This window comes from Gallinula chloropus, assembly GCF_964237585.1.
Source record: "Gallinula chloropus genome assembly, chromosome: 12".
Lineage (NCBI taxonomy): Eukaryota > Metazoa > Chordata > Aves > Gruiformes > Rallidae > Gallinula > Gallinula chloropus.
The window spans coordinates 7,781,582-7,804,090 of record NC_140097.1 but is presented as its reverse complement, the minus strand read 5'-3'; the positions used below and the strand labels follow the sequence as shown (position 1 = coordinate 7,804,090).

The 22,509-nt window shown below is 43.2% G+C and overlaps 1 protein-coding gene across 1 annotated transcript in view; it reads left to right on the top strand.

Annotated features, from left to right (window-relative positions):
- Nucleotides 1–5,883: 5,883 nt before the first annotated feature.
- ATXN7 (ataxin 7) overlaps nt 5,884–22,509 on the top strand; it is a gene marked incomplete at its 5' end in the record, with an annotated part of 62,028 nt that continues 45,402 nt past the window's right edge. Inside the window, 2 exons of the mRNA XM_084269413.1 lie at nt 5,884–6,133; nt 6,781–6,849. Of these exons, the coding sequence (XP_084125539.1) occupies nt 5,884–6,133; nt 6,781–6,849 (319 nt within the window). The remainder of the gene's footprint in view (nt 6,134–6,780; nt 6,850–22,509) is intronic.

The following is a 22,509-nucleotide window of genomic DNA, read 5'->3' as shown; positions in this document are numbered from 1 at the left end:
TGTGGTCAGTGCAGGTAACATGAGCAAGCAGCAATCACACATGAGCAGAATGGTATCAATTTAAATTTCCTTCTGCCATGCTTTTCAGGATCCTTGATTTGATGTTAATCAGCATGTCAAACTTCTGGGGGTATAAGGACTTGGGCAGCTTCACATTGTAGGTAGGCATCATTGTAGTCTCAAGTAACTCTTAAGTCCTGAGAGCTGTGCTTGGACCCAGAGTCTTCTGCCTCAATGAATTGCCAAGAAGCCAAGTAGACAAGCTGACAAGGAACCAGGCAGGGTTATGAAATCTTGTGTGGTAGCTAGGTTCCATCAGAAGATGGTTGACATCAAACTGTCCCTGTTAAGTGCTTTGATTTCAACAAGGGGAAATGTTTTGTTACAGTTGATGCTGAATGGCTGCGTAATTTAGAATTAATCATTCTAAATTGTAATATCAGATTCTCTGTGTATAAATGAGAATTTAAAAGGTCAAACCTATTTCTGATTCCTCTGATTAAAATGGTTAATCTGTATAGTTAGCATGCCAAAATTGTTTTAACATTTCCAGATTCAAAAGGTGATTTCAATACCTTATGGAACATAAATAAAGATTAGTTCAATTTCCAAATCTTTCACTGGATGCATTTTGTGTACTTTCACCTATTTAACACTTGAAAAAATTGTGTCACTATTTGGTGTTTTCTCTATAAAAGTCTCTTCAAGGATTGACAGACAGTATTTAGTGACAGCTGAACAGGGCAAGGATCCATGTTCCCGTGTTCTTTGGGCTTCTTATTCTGCTTAGATTGCTATGTCATCAATTCTTGCAGAAATTTGACTTGTATTTAAGACATACTTGTTAAATAAAGAAGGAAGTGGTTGCAGTTTTTTGTTAGATGTGGTATATTTTCCTAAAACATGGTTCTGACACAGGTTTATAATTTGGGTGTAAAAAGTATCTGTTGCATTCTCATCCTAATGCACCATTCTTTGCAGATTTGCTGCCATTTGTTAGCTTCCCTTCCCCCGTTCCTTCTCATCAGAAAAGGATACTTTAAAGCAGTCTTCTAATCTTAAGAATATTGCTCTTTCCCCTGGAACAGGTAGTTTATAGTAGGTATCCACAATAATTTTGTATTCCAATATTTAAAGTAGCACTTCTGAGCATCTTCAGCTCCCCCTTTGAAGTGTTTCTCATAAATAAAATTATACACATCAACCTGTTTCCAGGATCTGTGGGAAAAGGATAATTGGCTGGCATGGTTTGTTGTGTAATTTTTTATTGTGTTCTGCTCAGGATTATTATTCTGCAGGATCATGGTCCTGTGTATAGCTACAAAGGGAGAAGTTGTTTGATTTCACTGGAGGTGAGGGTGAACTACAGATTACCATAATGCATTTTCCTTGATGTATTAATATTTTCTGGTAGTGGGGCTTAAATGAAATGGTCTGTTTTGTTATGGCTAAATAGTTCACTGATCATTTGGACATGCTGATTTATATGAACTTTTTTTCTCTTGCTTCTCTACTTGCCCAATTATATTCTTACACTTCTCAGACTGGAGACATATTTTCAAATGCACAGAATTAATTCCCTGTTCCACTGCTGTCAACAGGAGCTGTCGGGAAGGTTGGGACTTCACTTCAGGGTATCAGCTACTTGAATTGTCATTTCATCCTGAATCTCATCTACCAGAAAGTCTTCACTAATAATGTTTCTTCTTAGTTTTTAAGCCCTTCTTTATTATTTCATACCTTTAGGCTAGAATTAACTTATTTGATTTCCTTCATTGTACGTGATGCCCCTCAGATGTTTTCCTTGATAGACTTTTTTGTGGCTTAACTTATTATTACTGATAACGTGACCCTTGTGGGTTCTCCCTGTCTCTCCCTTTGCACATCAGTTCTTGCATCCTTTCACTTTCAATTGTGGAAAATCACTGGTGCAACATGTCATTGTACTTCTTCGGTTCTTAAAAGATTTCCTCTGCAGATCCATCCTTCCTTTTCCATTCCAGTGAAGAATTATCATGTCACAGGTCCTATACGGAGGCTGTCTTACAGATTCTAACTGAGCAGCTGAGGTAGGTGTTCCCTGTTTGAACAGCTTTCCCAGACCACCTGGCAAAGGAGTGAAACCTGCCGGTACAGGTGAAAAAATGCCTGCAGTGTCATGCCACAAAATAACAACCCTCTGCAGTTTGAAGCAGTTGCATGCTGTTTGTAGGCATACATTTAATCATAGGATCACCAACCATGGTTAATATGTTGGTAAATCTATTTAGTGAGCTTCAAAATCGCTGGTTTTCCTTTGTTGTATATTTGTTTCTTCTTCTTGACTCCTTTCTTTCATTTTGCAGGCTGTGCTGTATTTCTTGTTTATGCTTCCCATTATTTGGCTGGTTTCTCTACACCATCCACTGTTTTCTGCTGTTTTCCTGCCTCATATTTTTCCTTCTCCACTTTCTACCTGAGCTTATCTTACCCCTCCGTGTTTTTTCCCTCCATTTGGTGAATACCTGTAAACACATACAAGCACTCTGTGGCTATTCACACACCATCTCAGTCCTGATGCTGCTTCTTGGGCTGTTTTGCTTCCTCAGTTAAGCTCTTTGAAGTGTCACATTTCTGGACCACTTCTTCTTCCCTTAAGGGGGTGTTGGCTTCTGGGCAGCGCTTTCCACACTTGAGCTTTCTGCCCGCTCCTGAGCAGAGTCATCCCACTTAATTCTGGGTGCCTAATGGAGGTGCCTAGTTTCATGTGCATGGTCATCCTTACCTCCTTCTGTGGTCAGTGGGAAAAGAAGGGCTTCTTCAAAAAAAGCTTTGGACCAGAAGGGACCAAACTGATCCCAAAAGTATCCCTGGCTCTCTGCTGATTGCCAAGGGAGCTTACGATGATTGTACTCCTGACCTGGATGTCTTGGATCTGTAATAGTCACCTCTGTTCAAAGTCTACAGCTTGTACATGTGTTTTCAATTACAATCTCCTTCTAACTTGATGGATTTTCAGGATTTTCCCTACTTTTCCCTAAAATCATCAATGCATACATGTGTAGCGCTACGGAAACAATTTAAGACAATTGAACCTTGTGTGCTTAAAATAACCCAACCACATATTCAGCCTAGTGAGTTTGTGGGAAAATTCTCTCCACCTCCAGTCCTTGTAAAATGAGTTTCTCATCTGCCCCTATTCCTGTTCTCTGACTAATCGCCCGTGTGCACTGAACTGATGAACTGGTCTTTCTGCTGCCGCTTTCCTCCCTCTGCTGGAATTTCCATGTATTCACGGCGTAGTGGGAACATCTTTTACTAGTGGAAGGTTTCCTAAAGGACAGCCTGAGGCCCAGGCTGCAGAATTAGATCTTGAGTGGGAATATGTAGGGGGGAAAAAGAGAAGTTGTGAAAGAGGGAGAGGAAAAATGCAACAAGTAGTTTGAAAGAGGAAAAAAGAGCAAGAAAGAAGATAAAGATGTATGAAATAAAGGTGGTGTGTGCTTTAACTGGTTTGGGTAGCACTTCTAAAGCAAGAGGTACTTCTGAATAACTTGGTGAGAGCCAGCCTTAGAAAATGAAAAGTTGATAATAAATTGGCTTATGAAAGTACAATGTAATTTTGCCAAATTAAGACATTTTATTTAATTTGACATACCTACATCAGCACTGTTACAAGGTAGGTGACGTAGGTGTTCTGTGTCTCTGTTTGGTCACCCATCACTATATTTGCTTCATGACCTATGTAAAATAAGTAATAGCTAAAGCCTTTATGAATTCAACTGACATTTGGATGTATCAAGGGTCTTTTTAAAACTGCAGCTGAGGCAGCTTTCCAACAGCTTCCTCCAGAACATAGGAAAGCTCTAAGAACAAAGTAGGGTTCATAATATAAAGCAGAATATGAGACACAGGGAATATAATTATCTCTGTAACTTGCCCTGTCCTGTGGCTGGACTCTGAATTCAGCTACAGATGTTGTATTAGACTCCATTTGTGGAGCACTTGGAGAGCTAAGCTTGAAAGAAATCACTTTATTTTTTTTTCTGATCTGGCTTCCAGAGCACAGAAGGACCTCAGGTTCTGTCAGAAATTGTTTAGCACCTGACTGACACTTTTCTTCCAGTGATGTTCTTAGCTTTAATAATAAGTATTCTTCTATACTATAAAGTACACCGTTTGATAATTCTTCAAACAATAATGCCCACCATTCATCATTTATCCTTAGACTGCTTGCATAAGCACCTTTACTCATTCTCAGACCTAAATTGAAGAGTTGTTCTGCTGTTCTGGGAAGCTACAATAGTGTTACCAAGTTGTGTAACTCCAAGACCAGGGCCCAGCTCAAGAAGTTGATAGCCTTTGTTTATTAATCCTGCTACGAGTGTCTGCCATAGAAGTAATTGTTGCTGTCTTTATTGAAATCCCATGATGTTTGCCTTCTTTTAACCAGTTAAATTAGACTTAGTGTGATCAAGGGGGAGAAAAATCTCACTAACTCTTCTGTAGTAAATCTACGATTTTACAAGATGCATTGTGAATGTGACACAAGTTATCAGTTGGGTGGAGCACTGAAACTATTCCTGTAATTACAACCTATCCCAGAGGACAGTTGTCCGATGAGTTTGCATTTATACATCTTCCACATGCCTAAATTTGGCCAGAAACATCTTCAGCTTGCCTAGTTCCACACCTCAACTGGAAAGGGCGAAGCGCTGCCTGAGCCTGCTCATGCTCACACCTCTGCAGCGCTGGGACGGCGTTAGCTTAAACCCATCTATTTACCATCCTGTCTTCTGCTGTCCAGCTTTGCAAACACACGTGTGGGATCTGCGAGCGGGTCCCCGGGGCTGGCGCAAGTGCCGTGCTCTCGAGCTGGGTGCCTGGAGAGGAGGCAGCAGGTCGGGTTGATGGGTGTTCGTGGCTGCTGCCTGCGGGTGGTACATGGCGGTACTGACAGTGGCAGCGCGCTTGGCCGGCAGGCTGTGCGGATCCCGGCCCCAGAGTTTAACTGGGCATCGGCACTTGAACGTGGCAGTGGATTGAGCAGAGAGCCCGGTGATGAAAAGGATTCTAACCCCAAAGAACTTGGCTTTGCCAAACTTTGTTAGTAAGAGGCGCCGGGCACCGCAGCATCCTTCAGCCCTGGGTTTGAACGCCGCTCGGCGCCGCCCCAAACTTTAAGGAAAGGAAAAAAAAAAAAACCCAAACTGCTCTTTAAAAAGAAATGCGGAATAACAATGACAACCCCCCCGGGAGGCAGGTTCCGAGTATAACGAAGCCAGCGGCGGGCAGGAAACTCGCTCCGGGCGGGCGGCGTCCCTGTCTTCCCCCCCTCCCCTCAGTTCCCCCTCCCCTGCCCGGAGCGAGCTTCCTGCTCGCTGCTGCGTTTAAGGAGGCGCCGGGTTTAAGGTGGAGCGGTGAGGAGGGGCGGAGCAAGGCTTACGCGCCCCGCCCCACCGCGTAGCGTCGCTGGTCCGCCCCCCTTCCCGGGGCAGCGGGTGCCAGGCGGGGTTGTGATGCGGCCGTTGTTTTTGTAGGGTCGCAGGCTGTGGTACGGAGAGAGAGAAAGGGGGCCCATGGGGCTAGGGAGCGCCTGGCGGGCGGCGTAGCCCAGCTCTTCTACCCCCATACCCCCCCCTTCCGCTGCTTTGTTAGGGCAAACACACAAACGCGCCTCACCTACGCGGTGAAGAGGAAGGGAGCTCTCCCCGTACAATAATGGGCACCCGGCTCCTGCCCCCCGGGCCGCCGCAGAGGTGAGTCGACACCGCCCCAGGGCTGCAGGTTCCCCGCGGGGAGGAAGAGCGAGCGGGCTGACAGCGCCGCGGCGCTTCCTTAAAAGCGCGGCGCCACCTTAAGCGCCCGATGACTTTTTCTCGTTACATTATAGCAGCGGAAAGAATGTCGGCGCGGGCCGTGGGTGACGTCAGAAAGGAGCAGCGCAGCGCGGCGGCGGCCAGGCAGCGGCAGCGGCGGCCCCGCCACGGCGAAGGAGGCGGAGGCGGAGGAGGCGGGAGCGGCGCCGGCCCCGCCGCCACCGCAGCGGCAATGGCGGCCGTCGGGGAGCGCAGGTCCCTGCCCAGCCCCGAGGCGATGCTGGGGCAGCCCTGGAGCCACTGGGTCGATGCTGCTAAACTTCACGGGAACGACGGTGAGCGGCCACCCCCCTTCCGCCTCCCCCCCCCACCCCCCCCCTAGCCCCCTCTACCGGCTCGGCCCCCGCTCCCCGCCGGGCTGGGGGTGCCCCGGGCGCGGCCCCGCCGCGGGAGGGACCGGGGGAGGCGCCGATACGACACGGCAGGGTGCCCGGCAGGAGGGCGCCGCGGGTCCCGGGCCCGCTGAGGACGTAGGGTCCGTTCAGCCTCCTCCGACGTCGCGGCCGAGTTCGTTGTCCGGTTCGCGGTTCCCGAGGCGGCGGCGCTCCCCAGCCGGGGACTCGGAGCGGCGTTTGCCCCAGTTCCTGTAATCCGGGACACGGTGCGAGGAGGTCTGAGCCAGTCCCCGGAGGCCGGCACCTCCTGCCCTCGATTCCGCCGGCGGGGGGCGGGGGGGGAAGCTCCCGCTTCAGGTGAGGCGGCCCCCGGCGCTGTCAGCGCCTCGGGCAGCCCCGCACACGCTCCGGGGGACGGGGCGGCGGATCGCTCTCCTCTGAGCTGCATTTACTGCCGCAGCGATGGGAGCGCCTGTCCCCAGTGTGCTGGTTTGTTCTCGTAGGGGAACAGGTCACAGGTCAGTAGCAGGGGGTCAGCGTTACCCTCCTTCGGCGTTGATTGAAATCTTGTGGCTTTTGGGTTTCAGGAACAGCATTAGAAGAAAGTTTCAAGGAATATGGAAGGAACCGAGAAGCGATGCGACTCTGCCGAGAAGGTGAGTGCGATTCGGTCTTGAAGAAAAGTACGCAGAGGAGTTTTCCTACTTGTCACTAGTCACAGAGAGGACCTGCAGGAGAGAGAGAAAAAGGTGGCTTTGGATTTGGGACTTGCTGTCTGTCAGTGAGTGCTGTTATGTGCCTTATTATTGCATTAATATATAATCTCAAAACTACAAGGTAGGGCATAGGTTACTTACTGTCTTTATAGTGTTTCTTGGCCCTTTTTTTTTTATTCAAGGCTACAGATAGTCGTAAGAAAGCTGTGTGACCAGCACCAATAATATCTTCTTCAGCTAAAATATTTTGATTCTGAATATCATCCATGTCAGCCTTTGAACACTGATCCCTTTCTCTGTCATGTCAGTGTTATGTGTGTTTCTTCGCGTACTGTCGAACGAGAGTGACCTTTCATCTGTGATCAGCAAAAGCCAGTTAATGGCCCAGTTCCTTTCAAGAGTGACAATGCTACTTCCAGTTGTACCAGAATGATGAATGAACATTATAGATTATTGGTAACTTTGTAACAGGAAGTGGGGAAAAAACAGTGACGAGTCTCATTCCTGATGTTCAGTTTGTTTGTTTTTCCACTTTTACAGTTGTTTTACAGCAGGCAAATGTTCTAAAACTTTAATGTTGTTGGTGCTGACTTGGTTCTGTCCGACTTCCTGAGAAGCATGCAATAGAACAGGCCTTGTTTTAAATACTGCATCAGCTAGACCTGAGTAATTTATTTGACAAGACTGAGTTTGTAAACTTAGTTTACAATCACAGCAGGCAGGACTTGCCAGGACCTTACAAGATGATCTGATTCAGCTCTTACCTACTCAGCTGTGAACAGCAAATGAAACCTAAAGCAGGGGTGGCACGGGGAGTAAGACTGGAAGGCAGTGATCCATGTTGAGGTGGAACCAAAACATATATTTATTGTGGGATTCCCAGTGTTGGGAAAAGTTGGGAAAAAAATCAATTTCTAGGACCAGAGTTGGCGGTCACTGACCTATCAGAAAGATGTGATAGGCAGTGATGCTGGGGTGCTCAGAATCACTTGTGCCATTTTGGCATCTTCAGCGTGTATGTATTAATTTAGGAATTTGAAAAATCACTTCATTACTTCATTGCCAAGTTCCAATCTAATAGTTGTGTGTTTGATATATTTCTGAGTAGGCAAATGATTCATGGGCTAAAACAGTATTTCTAACAATAAGCATACACATTATTCCAGTAAAGATTTTACTAATAAGGATTTTCAAACATTCTTTCTTATGTCTACCTCTTAAAAGGCAAGCATCTAAAGTTTCCAGATTTTAAAGATTAGCTGGCAGGGTGAGAATAATCTCTTTTTTTCTTTTTCCTCGGGAGAGAGATCATGAAACTCTCTTTTTTTTTTTTGCATGGGCTGACCACTGAAACACAGCTTCTCTGCACCAACTCCCAACTATGTGAATGATTTATAGGGTTATGAGTTGAAGGAAGTTCATAAAACACTGCAAATTAAAAGTGAAAGTTAGTAGCTCTCTCAGGCTTCCAGAGGTTTATTTATTTTAGTTGCTTTATGACATATGGATGAGATGGTGACTTCACATGTACCTGTAGCTGTTCTGTAGGGAGCTCAGCCTTCTGCAAAAGGGACCAAAAGAAAAAGTGGTGTTAATTAAGTTTGCACTTAAAGAACAAGGAGAGTAGCAAAACATGCCAGGATGTATTTCTGTGTTATCAAATAAGATTTGGAGAACAGTGTAACTGATACCTTTTCCCAGGAAGAATTTTGCATTCAAAACTGGGGACCAAATGTTTATTAGATAATTGGACTGTCTAAACCGTGGAACTTATCACAGAAAGGTGAACCATAGATAGAAATTGTGTCAAATCAACTTGAACCTCAAGATTTTTGTTATGATACCACACAGTACTTCAAACACAGATAACAGCCAAACTGGTCATGTAAGACAGTTCTTTCTCTACAGACTGGGAGTTGACTGAGAGGCCGAACTCCACAAAAGGATTTCAAGGTTATTTAAGCTAATTTAACCTTGCATTGCAACTCTTCCAGTTTGCATAAAAGAATTAAATATTCATGGCCTGGAGAGGGAGCGAAGGAGGAAACGTGACTTTACAGCCCACTTAATAGAACTGGGTTCAAAATCAAAAACTGTTTTCTTTATTTGTCAGTTGTGAGGTCAGGCTCCCACAGCCCCTTACCCACTGGGTTCTGGGTTGTAGTTCTTTCCTTTCCCAGATGCTGTTTCTCTGTGGCTTCTAGTGGGAATAGCTGCTTCATCATCAGCCTGCCTGGTGTTGAGAGACTTGCAGACACTAGAGTCTGCGTCTCCTGAATGAAGAGCAAGCATTCCCATTGCTGTAACACTGTTAAAAAGGGACTTAATATGACCAACTTTGCCCTTTGTTATGCTTTAAAGGAAAAGAGTGATGCCTATTGCTCCCTTAAAGAAATAAAGGACATAAATGTATGATTCAGGACAACATTTGGAAGCTGGGGAGAGAGGCAGGATTTCAGACACACCTTTGTCACAGGCACTTCCTATTTGCTGATCAGGCAGCTCCTCTCTGAGCACGCTGGTGGTTGTGAAGCCTGATGAGTCCTTAATACCTGTCAGTGATGCTAGTTCCATGTAGGGATCAGGAAACTAAAATTAGTTCGTAGTCTCAAACACTTTTCTCAGTATCTAACCCTTCTTGACACGAGCAAGCTCACATCAAAGTTAAGAACTAGAAATTGAATATGGGCTTCCCAAACCCCCAGTGTTTGTGTCTCATACTTCCCTGTTTCTTTTTTACTGTTCTTATAAGCTTTCTATTCTGCTAATCCATAATGTGCAATCGTTCCTGCTGGGATCCTCGCAGACCTTCACCACAGCGAGAGTCTCGCTGGATGTTTTCCTGCATGTGGCTTTTTGAGGCACTAACAGTCCGTGCTGAGCTTTGATGTAGAAATTCGAGCTGCAGGAATAAGGTACAAGCCCAGTGGACTTGGCTCACTTTTGGTACGGAAAATCCCTGACAGATGGAAATGAGAAAGGCGCATCCTTCACCATGGGAAGACTCTAAAATAAAGTACCCTTTAAAATCCACTGGGTACATTGAAGTCTTCTTGTGACGAGCAATATCAATGTCAGAGCATGTTACAAGCAGTTGAGGTGGTTCTCTTCATATGTAGTTCATATGACAGAATCTTTTAGCTCACAGAGTCACTTAATTGTGTATTGCTTGTGAACCAGCAAAAGGAGCAATTCCCCTGCCACACGGCTTTTGCTGTGATGAAGCAAGTGTAGCATATTGCATTAAAATCTGTAAATGCCTTCTAAAACAGCAAGGGAAAAAATCTAGTCCTCCCTGTATAAGAAGCGTTTTTCTTATATTTTAAAACGAAACTTTGCTGAAATGCATCTTTCCAACTTGTTTGTGTGATAGTGGGAGTGTGTTTCAGCAGATACAGCCAGTGTTCTCACCTACACTCAGTTCATGCAGTAGGTCTGGGAAGGAGGTTGATGTGTCTGTAGTATCATTTTCATTTGAAGAAAATAATTCTTAGTGTCAAACTTTGTAATCAGTTCCTGGAAACATTTTGGCAAATAAGTTCATTTTTTAGGTGATTCTAGCTAACCTGTGTTGAATTTGGTTTGCTTTTAAAAACCTTTCTAGCCCATTATTGTTGGTGATGATCTCTAAACAGAACTGTGCTTGTAAGCGTAGAGTTCGTTCATAGTAACTTTTGCTTCTTACAAAATTAGACAACAGGTCAGCTTGTTTCTCTCTCTGCAAGAGCAGACAAGTTCTTGAGTAGAAATGCTCAGAGTAGAAATGATGAGGCCCTAAACTCTTCACTGGAATTTGGGGTTTGACCCTCCGTCACCTCCTAGAAACTGTGATTCTCACCATAGTAAATTGCTAGTTGTTACCAGATACACCACCACGACTCCCAGGGCTGTACTGGTGAGAAAGAGCCTATCTGCTCTTAACAAAGATCATCCTTACATGCAGTAATGCTTGTTAATGTGTGCAAGCCTTTTGATGTGGTTGGGGTGAAAGTCTGTTAGATTCTTATATTGACTCAAGAAATAATAATTTTCAAATATGTGTAATAATATGCAAAGGAATCTGTTGCATCTCAGAATGACAAATAAAAGTGTGGGGAATAGAGAGATTTGGTTTGACAGCTTAAAATTGCTTGAATATTTGGGTTTGATAGCTTGAGAGCGTGCTGAAACCATGGGGTGTCTTTGCTTGAGCATCTCATCTTTTTAGTTACATGTGCAGCTTTTTTTTTTTGGTGTGTGTTGGATCCTCTGAGAGGTGAATCCCCTGGTACTGCCTGTTTCAAGCACTTCACTAGTTCTGTCACCGTAGTTTATAGCTAACTGGCAACAAAATATAGACAGAAGGCAGAACATTTGTAACCTGAGCCTCCAGCTCAATTTGATCAATTGTTGTTGATCAAGATTATTGAATCTTGGCTAAAAGGAGGTCTCTGCCACCTTTACAGCATCCCTACAGTCTGCCAGTGACTTTATGACCGTAGGAATCTATCAGGAGAGCAGGTGGGAGCAAATTCCGTTCAGCACCGTGTCACCTGATAGCAGCTGAACTTCTGGTCTTGGAGAGTTAGCATGTCCTTGGGGTAGGGGGGGTGTGTGGAAAAAGGAGACTCCATGAAGCTCTTGGGGCAATCAGCAGAATCTTTGAGATTTAATTATATTAGTTGTTATTAATAGAAGTTATCGGAGCACTGAGCATACTGAGAGCTATGCCATGAAACCTTCTTGATCCCGTGCTAGGCAGGGTTGAGCAGCCAAGTCCATAGACCTAAGGTCTAGAATTTTTCCAGCAGCAGGTTCAATAAATAATTAAAGCATCGCTGAAACATTTGTTCCAATATTAAGTTGTAAATACAAGTAAGAGACAGCATCTTATTTCAAATTTAAATTTGTTTTTATTCAGCCTTGGGAGGTGCTCAATTGAGTTGATTTTCATTGTGTTAAATCATGTCAAAGATGCTCAGAGGGTTCTATAGTCCTAGACTGCCTTGCAAGTACTCTGTGAGAATTTTTAATAGAATGAAATAAATATTTAAGGTAGCAGCACAGAGTGCCATGCTTCTTTTTTGACATTCTGCATAGCTATTCTCAGTCTTATCAGATGAATCTCCTCTTCGTTTCATTGCATTTTAATTGGCTATTTACACAGAGTGTTTTAAGGATTTGTGGACTGGTTATCATAAAACAATTACAAGGAGACTTTTAAGTGTGTTGAACTGTTTTAAGAAAACTGTGGAGATTATATGAGAGAGCATCCTTTCAAACTGGATGTTTTTCAAGCTACTTCTGAGATTATCTGCAGTGAGTAGCCCTCATTTTCTTCTTGTTATTTTTTTTTCCCCTTTAAATCCAAGTTCTGTTTACAATATTTAATTATTTCTGGAGAGATGAGTCACATGTTATAAATAGAATATTGTGATGTTAGACTGTGAGTTAGAACTGTCATCTTTTATGCTTTAAAGATACTTTACACGTTTTGGATGTTATTGTATTATTAGTGTGATATTGCAAGGCCTTTGGGACTTCACTGGAACTGCAGTCCCAAAATTCAATCTATAATAGATGAGGAAATAGGATTTGTGGGTTGTTTGGGGTTTTTTTGACAAGAACCTTTTAAATATTTGTCTATACACATACATAGCAGTCAGGAATTCACTGTTACCTAATGCTTCTTAAGTGGTATGTATGATTAGCTAGGTTATCCCTGTGCAGAAGAGGTGATGTCTTGATAATACTTGATTAAATACTGCTTTTTTTGTAGTTTCTGTTCCACATTTAAGAACAAATGCTCAGTAGGAGAATAACAATGCAGTAAAAATGATGTAGAAATATGCCTTTCACATGAGTTGATAACACTATCATCTAAATAGAGCAGGAAAGAGAAGACGGCTTAGTGAAGGGTACTTTCAAATAAATTGGGTTAAGAGGATGCAGATTACTTTCTCTGAGGTAACTATTTTAAAAGCTATTTCTTCTATTGCAGTGGGGCTATAAAAGAAGCAGCACACAGTTCTTGCACCTCGACTGGCTATGCCTAGCCTGTGGCTGTACCTGCCAAAGGCTGGCTGGGATACATGTGATCTGATATCACTTACAAGACAGAGAGGATTTCTTCTTTCCCAAATCATTAGAATATTTCATTTGTAAAGTATTCTAAATAGTCTGTAAGATGCTTAAAAATTGCTCTTTCTTTTCCCTGTTAATGAAGAAAATTACCACTGCTGTGGAAGTTGCCTGTATATGAGATACTCCACGTTATTTCGTAGACATTCTTGCAGTGTAGGTAACAAGACAGAGATGAGTACAGCTTTGTACTTACACCTTAAGTTTTCAGCAGCAAGTGTTAAACTCTGGCAAAGGGAATTGAAAGTGTAAGGGAGCAGAGCAGCATGCCTGTAAAAGCAGTTGTCAGGGGGCAACGAATTTGCTGTAATTGGTGTTGCTGTTGTTAGAAGGCTTTGCACAGTCAGAAGGTCTCCCTGCTTGTGCAGGCTGTGTGCAGCTGCGAGCCAGGACCGGTGGTGCTGTGGCTCTCAAGCTGACTCTCGTGGTCAGTCAGATACTCGTGGTAACCCCAGATGCTACAGGGTATGACTTCATCAAAGTAAACTGCACACGCAGCTGCTCCCACGTCACTGGGAGTCACGATTGCTAGCTTTGGAAGTGGTCACTGTGAGGATAAATATTTTAGGTTATTGGCTCAAGTAGATGATAAATACTCAAACACACGGTTATTTGTGTATAAACGCTGCTTGTCAGCCCTTGTAGAATAAGCCATTTTGTGGTAACCTGTTTTCCCATGAGAACGATTGCTTATTTACAAGCTCACCCTTGTCCTCATTTCAGCTTTCAATAGCTTCAATGGAGCCCATAGACAAGTTTCACTGATAATAAATTAAAGGTGAAAGGGGTAACTGGCTATGCCTTTCCACTCTTCAGGTAGGATCATCAGAGCCAGAAAACTTACGCAGTGTTCTTGATGTGCTTTCTGGGGCTAAGCAGGACTTGCATCTTTCATCAGCTGTTTGTAGTGTAACAGAAAATGCAGTGTTCTCAACTGACACTGAAAAAATGTATACAAAGCAGCTGAAGGGCTAGAATCCAATAGGGACCAGCTTTGAGGTTGTTCTGAAATATAGAGCTCTCACAGTTTTATTTGCAAGGAAGTTTGTTGGACAATTTCATGCTGATATAGTTGCCTAAAAGTCCTAGAGCAGCTTACATTTAAATGAAGTGTAGGAGCTTTAATGAGTTAAATTTGAACAGTAAATAATACACTGAATGCACAGTAAATTGGATGCTTGTTTTGCTTTAACGTAAAATTCTGTGGTATTTTACCCTTCATAAATTCAGTTTTCTGCCTACAGCTTTTTTTCACTGACCACATAAATGACGTAGTAGATGATGTCAGTGGGAAAATTGGAGTTCTGCCAGTTTATTAAGTGGTGTCTGGGGATGTGAATTCTTGTCGTGAGCCTCAAGTCAACGAGGGTTTTGGTGGTGACTCGGGAAGATACAGGACCAGGTCATGGGGCTCAGGCGAGAGGGTTTGCATGGGCGAGACAGCCAGGCTCACTCCAACCCCGTGATCAGACAGCCTGCAGGAAAGTGTTGTGCTAGACAAGCATTTTGTTGGTCCCTAGATATTGTAGCCATTGCTCTGTCAAGGTGTGTGTAGCCTAAATGACACCCTGTGGCTATTGTTTCAGGCTAAAATGCAGAAGAAAATCTGTATTGGTTTACACCTAGGGTGAGGTTCTATGATCTTTTCTGCTTCCTCCCAGTAATGCTGGATTAAGCAACTCCTCCATCTCTGCTGAGGGAAACATTTGTGAAATAATGGTCACGTTCTAACTTCAAAGCTGTTTTCAAAACAAGGTGAGGGTGGTTTAAAGAAGATAACAAAATTTCCAGTATGTATTTGGTCTGGTAACCCTTTGATCCATTGGGCCATGCTTGCTTATGTATTGAGAATGAATCTGATCTGATTTTTACATGGCTACTGATGTGATTGTGTGGTACAGTAGCTCCTGTATCTTGGTTAATTCTGAGAGTGTTATAAACATCATGTCCATGACCAACTGTGTTTTAAGTCAGAATCAGTTATGATATGTAAGTGTGTATTGAAAGGTAACAGCAAGTAAGAATTAGTTTATATATTTTAACATATTAATTTAAAAATTTCAGCAATTAGCTGTGTTAGAAAACTAGGTAATAAAAATGAAAAGTTTGTTTGACTGAAATTCCTGAGGTGGTTCCCAGTATCTCTGTGAACTGCAGACAACACCATTTGTATCTGGCTTACGCTGCTGAGGAAGAGTTACAGCATAATTTATTTTTATCTCTTATTGGGGGCTGTTGCAGATGATGCCAAAAGGAGTAAGAGGCATCATCTATACAGCATACCTAAATGTGAACCATACCAAATATTATTCTTACCCCTTCACAAAAAAATCTGTAGTAGTGTGGGATATCCAGAGGCCTCAAACTCTGCAAAAAATATTTGGGTTACCTGGCTGTGTGTTTGCTGGATGTTTCAAAGGAGCAGAATTGTTCCCAATAGTCAGATGCTGGGGGTGTTGGGTTATTGAGACAGGTCTGTGAAATCATTTGGAAAGCAGCTTTCAAAATAATAAATTTTCACACCTTTCCCAGGAAATGTTGAAATTCTGTTTCACTCCAGTTTGAATAGGGTGACTCTAGAAACGTACTAATGGAATTTAACTTGCCTCTGACAACTGGAAGGTTTTGGTTTGTGAGGAATATACTTTGGGGTTTTAGGGTGTCTCCTTCATCTGTTTGTTAAATATGTATAATCTCTGTTTGAATGCATCTGTTCTGCTCAGAAGAGATGGCAGCCATCCTGTTCTCACTGGTACTAAATGGAAGTGTTTGAGAGGAAAGACTTAAATGAATATCCTGATTGGCAGCATTTAGTTCATAAAAGTACTTAAAGATGAATCCCAGAAAGGAATTTTGGGTTTCATTTGTGTGTAAGTTGTGTTACACAAAGCGACTGTCTAGAAATCACACTTGTTAAGGAGCTTCTGTTCCATGTTGTCGCTTGTAATTTACAGAGGAAAAGTTTTGAGCCAAATTCAATGTGTCTGTGTTGCCTACCAAAGCTAGTGTGATACATCCTTGTGTAATGGATTGCAAAACTCTGTCCTAAATTCTCTTTTTCTGTGGCTAAAGCGACTGAAGGAAAACTTCTACTACCAGCTGTGTTCTGGGGCTTGGGGAGAAACACTGGTGTCTGAACCATACCTGATACACTTTGATTGTGTCTTGTTTGTAGGCTGGGCAGAGCCCTCTCCTTATCTGTCATTCCTTCTGTAGGACTTGCTTTAATAGCCAGATGACTTGGTTTGCTTTGCCTGGCTGTTACTACACCGCTATTTCCATGGGGTGTTTGGAGAAGTCATCCAAAATGCATCAGAAATATCCTTCTCATTCTGCCTGTCTGTCAAGCCTGTGCCCTGAAATGTAGGGGCACAGACCACTCTGCCGTTGCTAGAATAAAACTTGCAAGGCTCTTCTGTTGTTTTTGTGGCCTGAATTTAATGATCTGAAGTGTTGGCTTGATAGTCTCAGAGATAAGAATGCTATTTTTAACTGCGGAGTAGGTAGAGCACAGGAGTAAAATCTTCAGTGTGCTGTCAGTGTGTCTCATCTGAGGCTTGTTTACAACTGCTTGGGATGAGAAAGGGGTTCTCTGCAGCTCTGCAATTCTCTGTCATCCTGCTGACACCATGAAGAGCCATCGTGGATAACCTTGGCCATGTGAAGGAAGGCCCCAGGACCAAAATCACAGTCTGGATAGGTGGTGCTCTGCATTGTAAAATGGGAAGGTGCAGCATCAGCGGGTTTATTTATAGCTTAATCGTGCTGAGAGTTCCCCTGCACTCTTGTGAGTGGTGGTGTCAGATGAAGGCTTCACAGGAAGCACGGTGTCATTCGTCATCACAGTGATTCAGGCTGATGTCACCAACTGACAGGAGCATTTGGGCTGTCCGTACTGTTCTGGTGGCCCTGTGATACCCTTTCATGGACTCCTCTGGCATCTTTCCCCAAGTGCTCCGCACTGTTGCTGGAAGCAAAAGCTTTTGAGCAATTTCCAAACACAAAGCGGTGCATTGTGGGCCAGCACTGGGAAGACTGGCTCAACAAGTTTGGCAGCAGTGGCTTTGGCTTCCTGCCTACCCTGGATAGGCACCAGTAGAGATTGCCTTAGTCTTGGGGCGGGTTTGCACCCAAGACCTCAGCACAGGTCCTGAAATTCATCGTGCGCCTGCAACTGCTGCGGCTGGCGAAGGATCTGCTGCTGTTGTAAACCACAGTTTTGTTATCCTGGATGTGTTTGCAGTAGTTCTCTTTTGTCTGCCTTAGGAAGGTGGATGTGCTCTTTGTTTTCAGTGTGCTGGAGGGTGGTAAACTGTACAAATTTGTCAAAATATCAGAGGATTCTGTTTACCTTTCAATTTTCTGTTACCTAGTTAGTCGTACTTACTGCTGTCATCCTGAGTCATCTAGGGACAGTTAACTGGTGCTCTGAAATGTTCTCTTCCATGTGTTTTTTTTAAAATACCAACTCAGTATGTTCTTTGCAGTGCCTCTTGCCTACTACTGACTCCATATGTCTTCTGTGACATCTCCTCTACAGACCCTTGTGAACAGTCCTAGTCCTGTCACGCTGTGCCGGGACCCCGCACAATGTGCCTGCCTTCTCCACTCTTTATTCCCCTACAAAGAGAGGCTGAGGGAGCTGGGCTTGTTCAGCCTGGAGAAGAGAAAGCTGCAGGGGGACATCATTGCAGCCTTCCAGTACCTGAAGGGAGCTTATAAACAGGAGGGGAATCAATTATTTTAAAGGGTAGACAATGGCAGGACAAGGGGGAATGGATTGAAGCTAAAGGAAGGAAGGTTTTAAATTAGATATTAGGGGGAAGTTTTTCACAGAGAGAGTGGTGAGGGGCTGGAACAGGCTGCCCAGAGAGGTGGTGGATGCCCTGTCCCTGGAGGTGTTCAAGGCCAGGTTGGATGGGGCCTTGGGCAACCTTGTTGGATCCAGGCCTAGAGGTTGGTGGCCCTGCCTATGGCCAGGGGGGGTGGAACTCTTTGATCCTTGGGGGTCCCTTCCAACCTAGACCATCCTATGATTCTGTGACCACTGTTTGAGGTTTGTGGGGTTCTCAGGGGTGCAGGACACCACTTGCCCGTGTGTCATTGCACAGTCATACACAGAGTATGTCTCATCTTCTGTCAGCGTAAAGATGACTTCCTGTCTTGCCACTTGTGCAATTAGTTTTATTCTTATGTCCTTTTTGACATGAGATGCCCAAAACCTAAAATTTATGCTTGGTTCAGTACTCCCCCCACCCTCCCCACCCCCTCACCCCCTGACGAGCAGAGCATTTTGCTTCCTAGCAGGCCTACAAAAGGGAGGAAAGTTCCTTTTTCCCCCCTCCCCCTGTGTATTCATGCATCATCTTCCCAGCGTGACAAGTGCTGTTAGCTGTGGAAGAGTACTAGTCTTAGAAGTGTCTGTCAGAAATGTGAGTTAGACCATAGCACCAGTAAGTAGCCAGAGCAAATTCTTTTCTCCTTCCCTTTTGTTACAGATATTACCTCCCATGTGCATCACAAGTGGGCTGGTCTTCTGGTTCTGTTAGAGAGGCCCAGACCGTGAAAGAGCAGAAAAATTACTTTAAAGCATGTCAGCTCTTTTGAATCTTCTGCATGGATAATATGTTCTTCAGTGATCTTAATTTTTTAATATAATATATTTAAATTTAAAAATATTAAAAGCTGCAGTCCTTCCCAACCTCCTTCTGTTCTCAGAGTGAAACGGGCTCTTTCAGTAGCAGAGAAGTGCTGGATGTGGAAGGATAATACTGGGTATGGATTTGTTCACCCAGTGTTTTCAGAGTTGTTTTTAACTCTGTAACAGACACAGTGTGTTTTATGTATAATGAAATAAGGCAAATAGCTCACAACAGCGAAGAAACACGTTTTGAAGTGAGGATAGTGATGGGCTTGTTCTAAAAGGGAGATGACACACAAAGGCAAAACTGAAATTTCTTTAGAAAAATTTGAAATTCCATAGCAAGAAAAAAAAAATTGCACTTCTGTAAAGAGTTTTCAGGTTTGTATTGTGTCACAAACAGCCAGCAGTGGAATTACTGACTGAATACTGTGAGCACGTAGTGTGATTTTCTTCAGTGCTTATCTATTTAGTTAATATAACCATCTCAGAGGACAGCTAGTACTGGTGTGCATAGATAGATTCCCTCTTGGAAGGAAGCTCTGACAACAGTAGCTCTGTATGTGCTGGGATATATCATTTGTATGAAGTAAAGACTTTGGGTTTGCTGGTTCCTCAGCTATATAATTTAAATATTCAGTAATATCTATTTGTCTGAAGGTATGCAGTGGCCAAATTTAGAATGCTTGGTGACACTACTTGTGTGTTCAAATACATGAGAAGTGGGTTAGTTTTTTTACTGCACCATGACAACAAAACCATTGCTTTATTTTTCCCTTTATCTTTTAATCTCATTAAATATCACAGTACTCTTGGAGGGGGTTTTTGCTATAATACATCTATATGCCAGTTGCTGCATGACTTAATGTTTGGGGTTTTTTTTTATTGTATTAAATCAACTGCTAGTAAGTCTGCAAAGCAAAGGAAGTAAATTTTGATGGAAGAGCTAAGAGTGCCTGCCAAATTGAGAGGGGTGCAGAGTGTAAATTGGTATGTGGAAATGGACAGGCATGTTTCCTTACAGCTATGTTAGACATGATTGAAACAGTCTTATTTTTTAAATGGATGTTCCAGTGCATGGAGGATGGGAGTGGCAGGGGTGGGGTGGTTTTAGGTACTTGGGTTGCCTAATAAAAGAAAATACTGCAATAGAATTCAGTTGACAGATCACCCTTAGGATTTTTCCTTCATTTTTTTTGCGTGTGCTGCTTCGCTGCCTCGGGTACCAGGTGCGTGATGCTCAGTGTTTGCAGGGTGCTCCTGGTGCAAAGATGCTTCGTCTTTGCACAACTACAGAACACTGTTGCAGTGCTGTTGCGCAGGAGTTGGGGCTGTGGTCAGCGGGGAAGAGGGTAGGAGAGGTTCAGAGATGAGCATTAGGTGTGTGCTGTGTAGCAAGGAAAATTTTGTGCTAACCTGTGATGCTTTTAATAGGATTGCAGTAAGGCTGTCCTGCAGGAGAGGCCTGTCTCTAGTTCTTTCTACTTGAAAAAGTTCTTACTTACAGTTCTACTTGAAGCATTTTAAAGACTATTGACTGTGGTGGTTCTGATGTCTTTTTTTCTTCATTCTTTTTTAATGTTATCTTGTTTATTCTTCCATTGCAAAAGATACATAGCCATCAGTACATTGTATTCCTCCAGCTTTCAGGTAGTAAGGAAATGTGTACATCTAAAAGCAAATAGTTGCTACTGCTCTACTTTCTTGGCTACAGCCAGCACCCAGTGGTGTTGCTGTGATTGGGATGATTAGGTAGGGAAAGGTGGCAAGAACTATATGTGTCAGTTTCCCCTCAGAAGCCTCTATAAGTGATGGGAAAGGGTCTGGAACACTTTCACTGTGTGCAGCCACAATGTATCAAAATACTTCTGCCGTGAGCAGTGTTGTGTAAACCCTGAGTTTAGGTTTAAATAAAACAAACATCCTTTTTGCTACTATAGAAGTACAGCTGCTGCAAAGTGCAGGGTGCTGTGTGTGGAAGAGGAGAAAAGTACCAAACCCGTTAAAACAATTCGTAACACTCCCATGCTTTGGGGTGTGTGATTTGAGATATAATCCAGAATAACCTCTGGATGATATAGTTAATTTTAATTGAGGGTGGGATTGTGACTACTTGCTTGGCCCAAACTTCCCCTCACACACCCCCTCCCTACTGTAGACTGTCTTTCTGCATAATAATTGCAGTGTTTCTGTTTACCCTTTCATATTAAATTACACTAGATTTTTATACTACTGTGTAAACCCTGAATTTATTTCCTGAATTCTTTTTTGTGTTGTAATAGCAAAATTAAACTCAGTGTTTGGGGTTCCTTAAGGTACTTTAGGATTAGGTATGTAACAAATAGGGTTGCTTGTGGCCAGAAAACCAGAAATAATAATTTTTTGGCTAAAATGCAGCAGTGGCACAATGAGATCATATCATCTAAAAATAATGCATGGCTTCAAAGATTTCTTATATGACATATTGTATGTTCAGCATTTATATAGCAATATAAAAATTGGCTGGAGAAATTGAGAATATTTTCAGCTCTGAAAACTAATGAATGAGTAAATGGGAATAGTTTTTGCAGATGACTGACTTCATTCAGGTTGTTGATGAAAACCTGATGTAACGGAATACAGTGTGTGTGGGGAGTCTCTTTCATCTGGTGTAAAGCTTGAAATAGACTACTTGTGTTTCATTGAGAAATTCATTAATCAGTCTTTCTAACGACCAACTTGCTCACTGACATTTTGTATTATTCTGTATAATAAACTTTAAAAAAAAACCCCTTGTTCAATAGCTTTGAATGAACGATTTGACACACGTTTTGTGTTACATTTTCTGAAAGATTTAATTGCGTGTAGCTGAATTGGTATACAAAGAATTTAACTAAATACTTCGATGTCTGCTTTCATATGTGTTTGATATATAATTACAGGAACATTCAAATCTTGGGAGCCTAAAATTAGCTCTCCCAGCTGCACGCTGGGCTGCAGGTGCACGTGTGCATGACACGCTTCCCTCCAGTGTCTGCTGCTCAGTTCTTAGCGGTGGGCACGGCACAGAAATTTCCCAAGACTGTTAAATTTCAGAGAACAGGAGATGTAGCAACTGTCAGTGTTGCGTTCTGCATCCTCACAGAGCGGAGGAGAAGAGGCTGTGGGAGGCTTGGAGGGATCATACGCTCGTAGCCTTGCAGAAGGACTGGTGTTTGGGTTTGCTGCTTGGGTATGTGTGGAGGAGTGTTACTGCCCACAGCACGGGGGAAACCTTTGTGCTGGAGGTGCAGGGAATGGGATTTTTGGAAATGCAGCATGGCTGAACCCACAGAAGACATGAGCAGGGAGAGGTAGGTCCTCCTTCACCCTTTCAGGTTTCACCGGGCAAGATTCTGCCTTGAATTTGGGTAAAGGAAATGAAAACTACAGAATTGTCTCTTTGGAAGAACAGACTGGACAGAGAGGGCTCTGCTTGTACAGATAGAGTGTTCTAGCACTAGTAAAGATTTAGGACAGCGATCAAATCTTGCAATGCAGTGCCTGTGCCTAGATAAACTAGGTTGGGGGGGGGGGTATTTGGCCTTGAAGTGAAAGTAATTTCTCTGAGCCAAAACTTGGAGGTATTCTTAGGACTTTATTAAAATGCTGTGTAATTGCTGTGTTTGCCAAAGTGGAAAATGCAGTATAAACATTTAATCAAGTCTTCAGCTGTTCCTTCCTTCATCTAATCAATCAGCATCTGCCTGGTGAAACAAGGTTCATGCACTTACTTGTGTTCAGAGCCCAAGGAGAGCTACGCCTCTCGAACGTGTCATCGAATAGCTGGGCTTTCAGAGCTGCCTGTGCAAAAAAAGAAG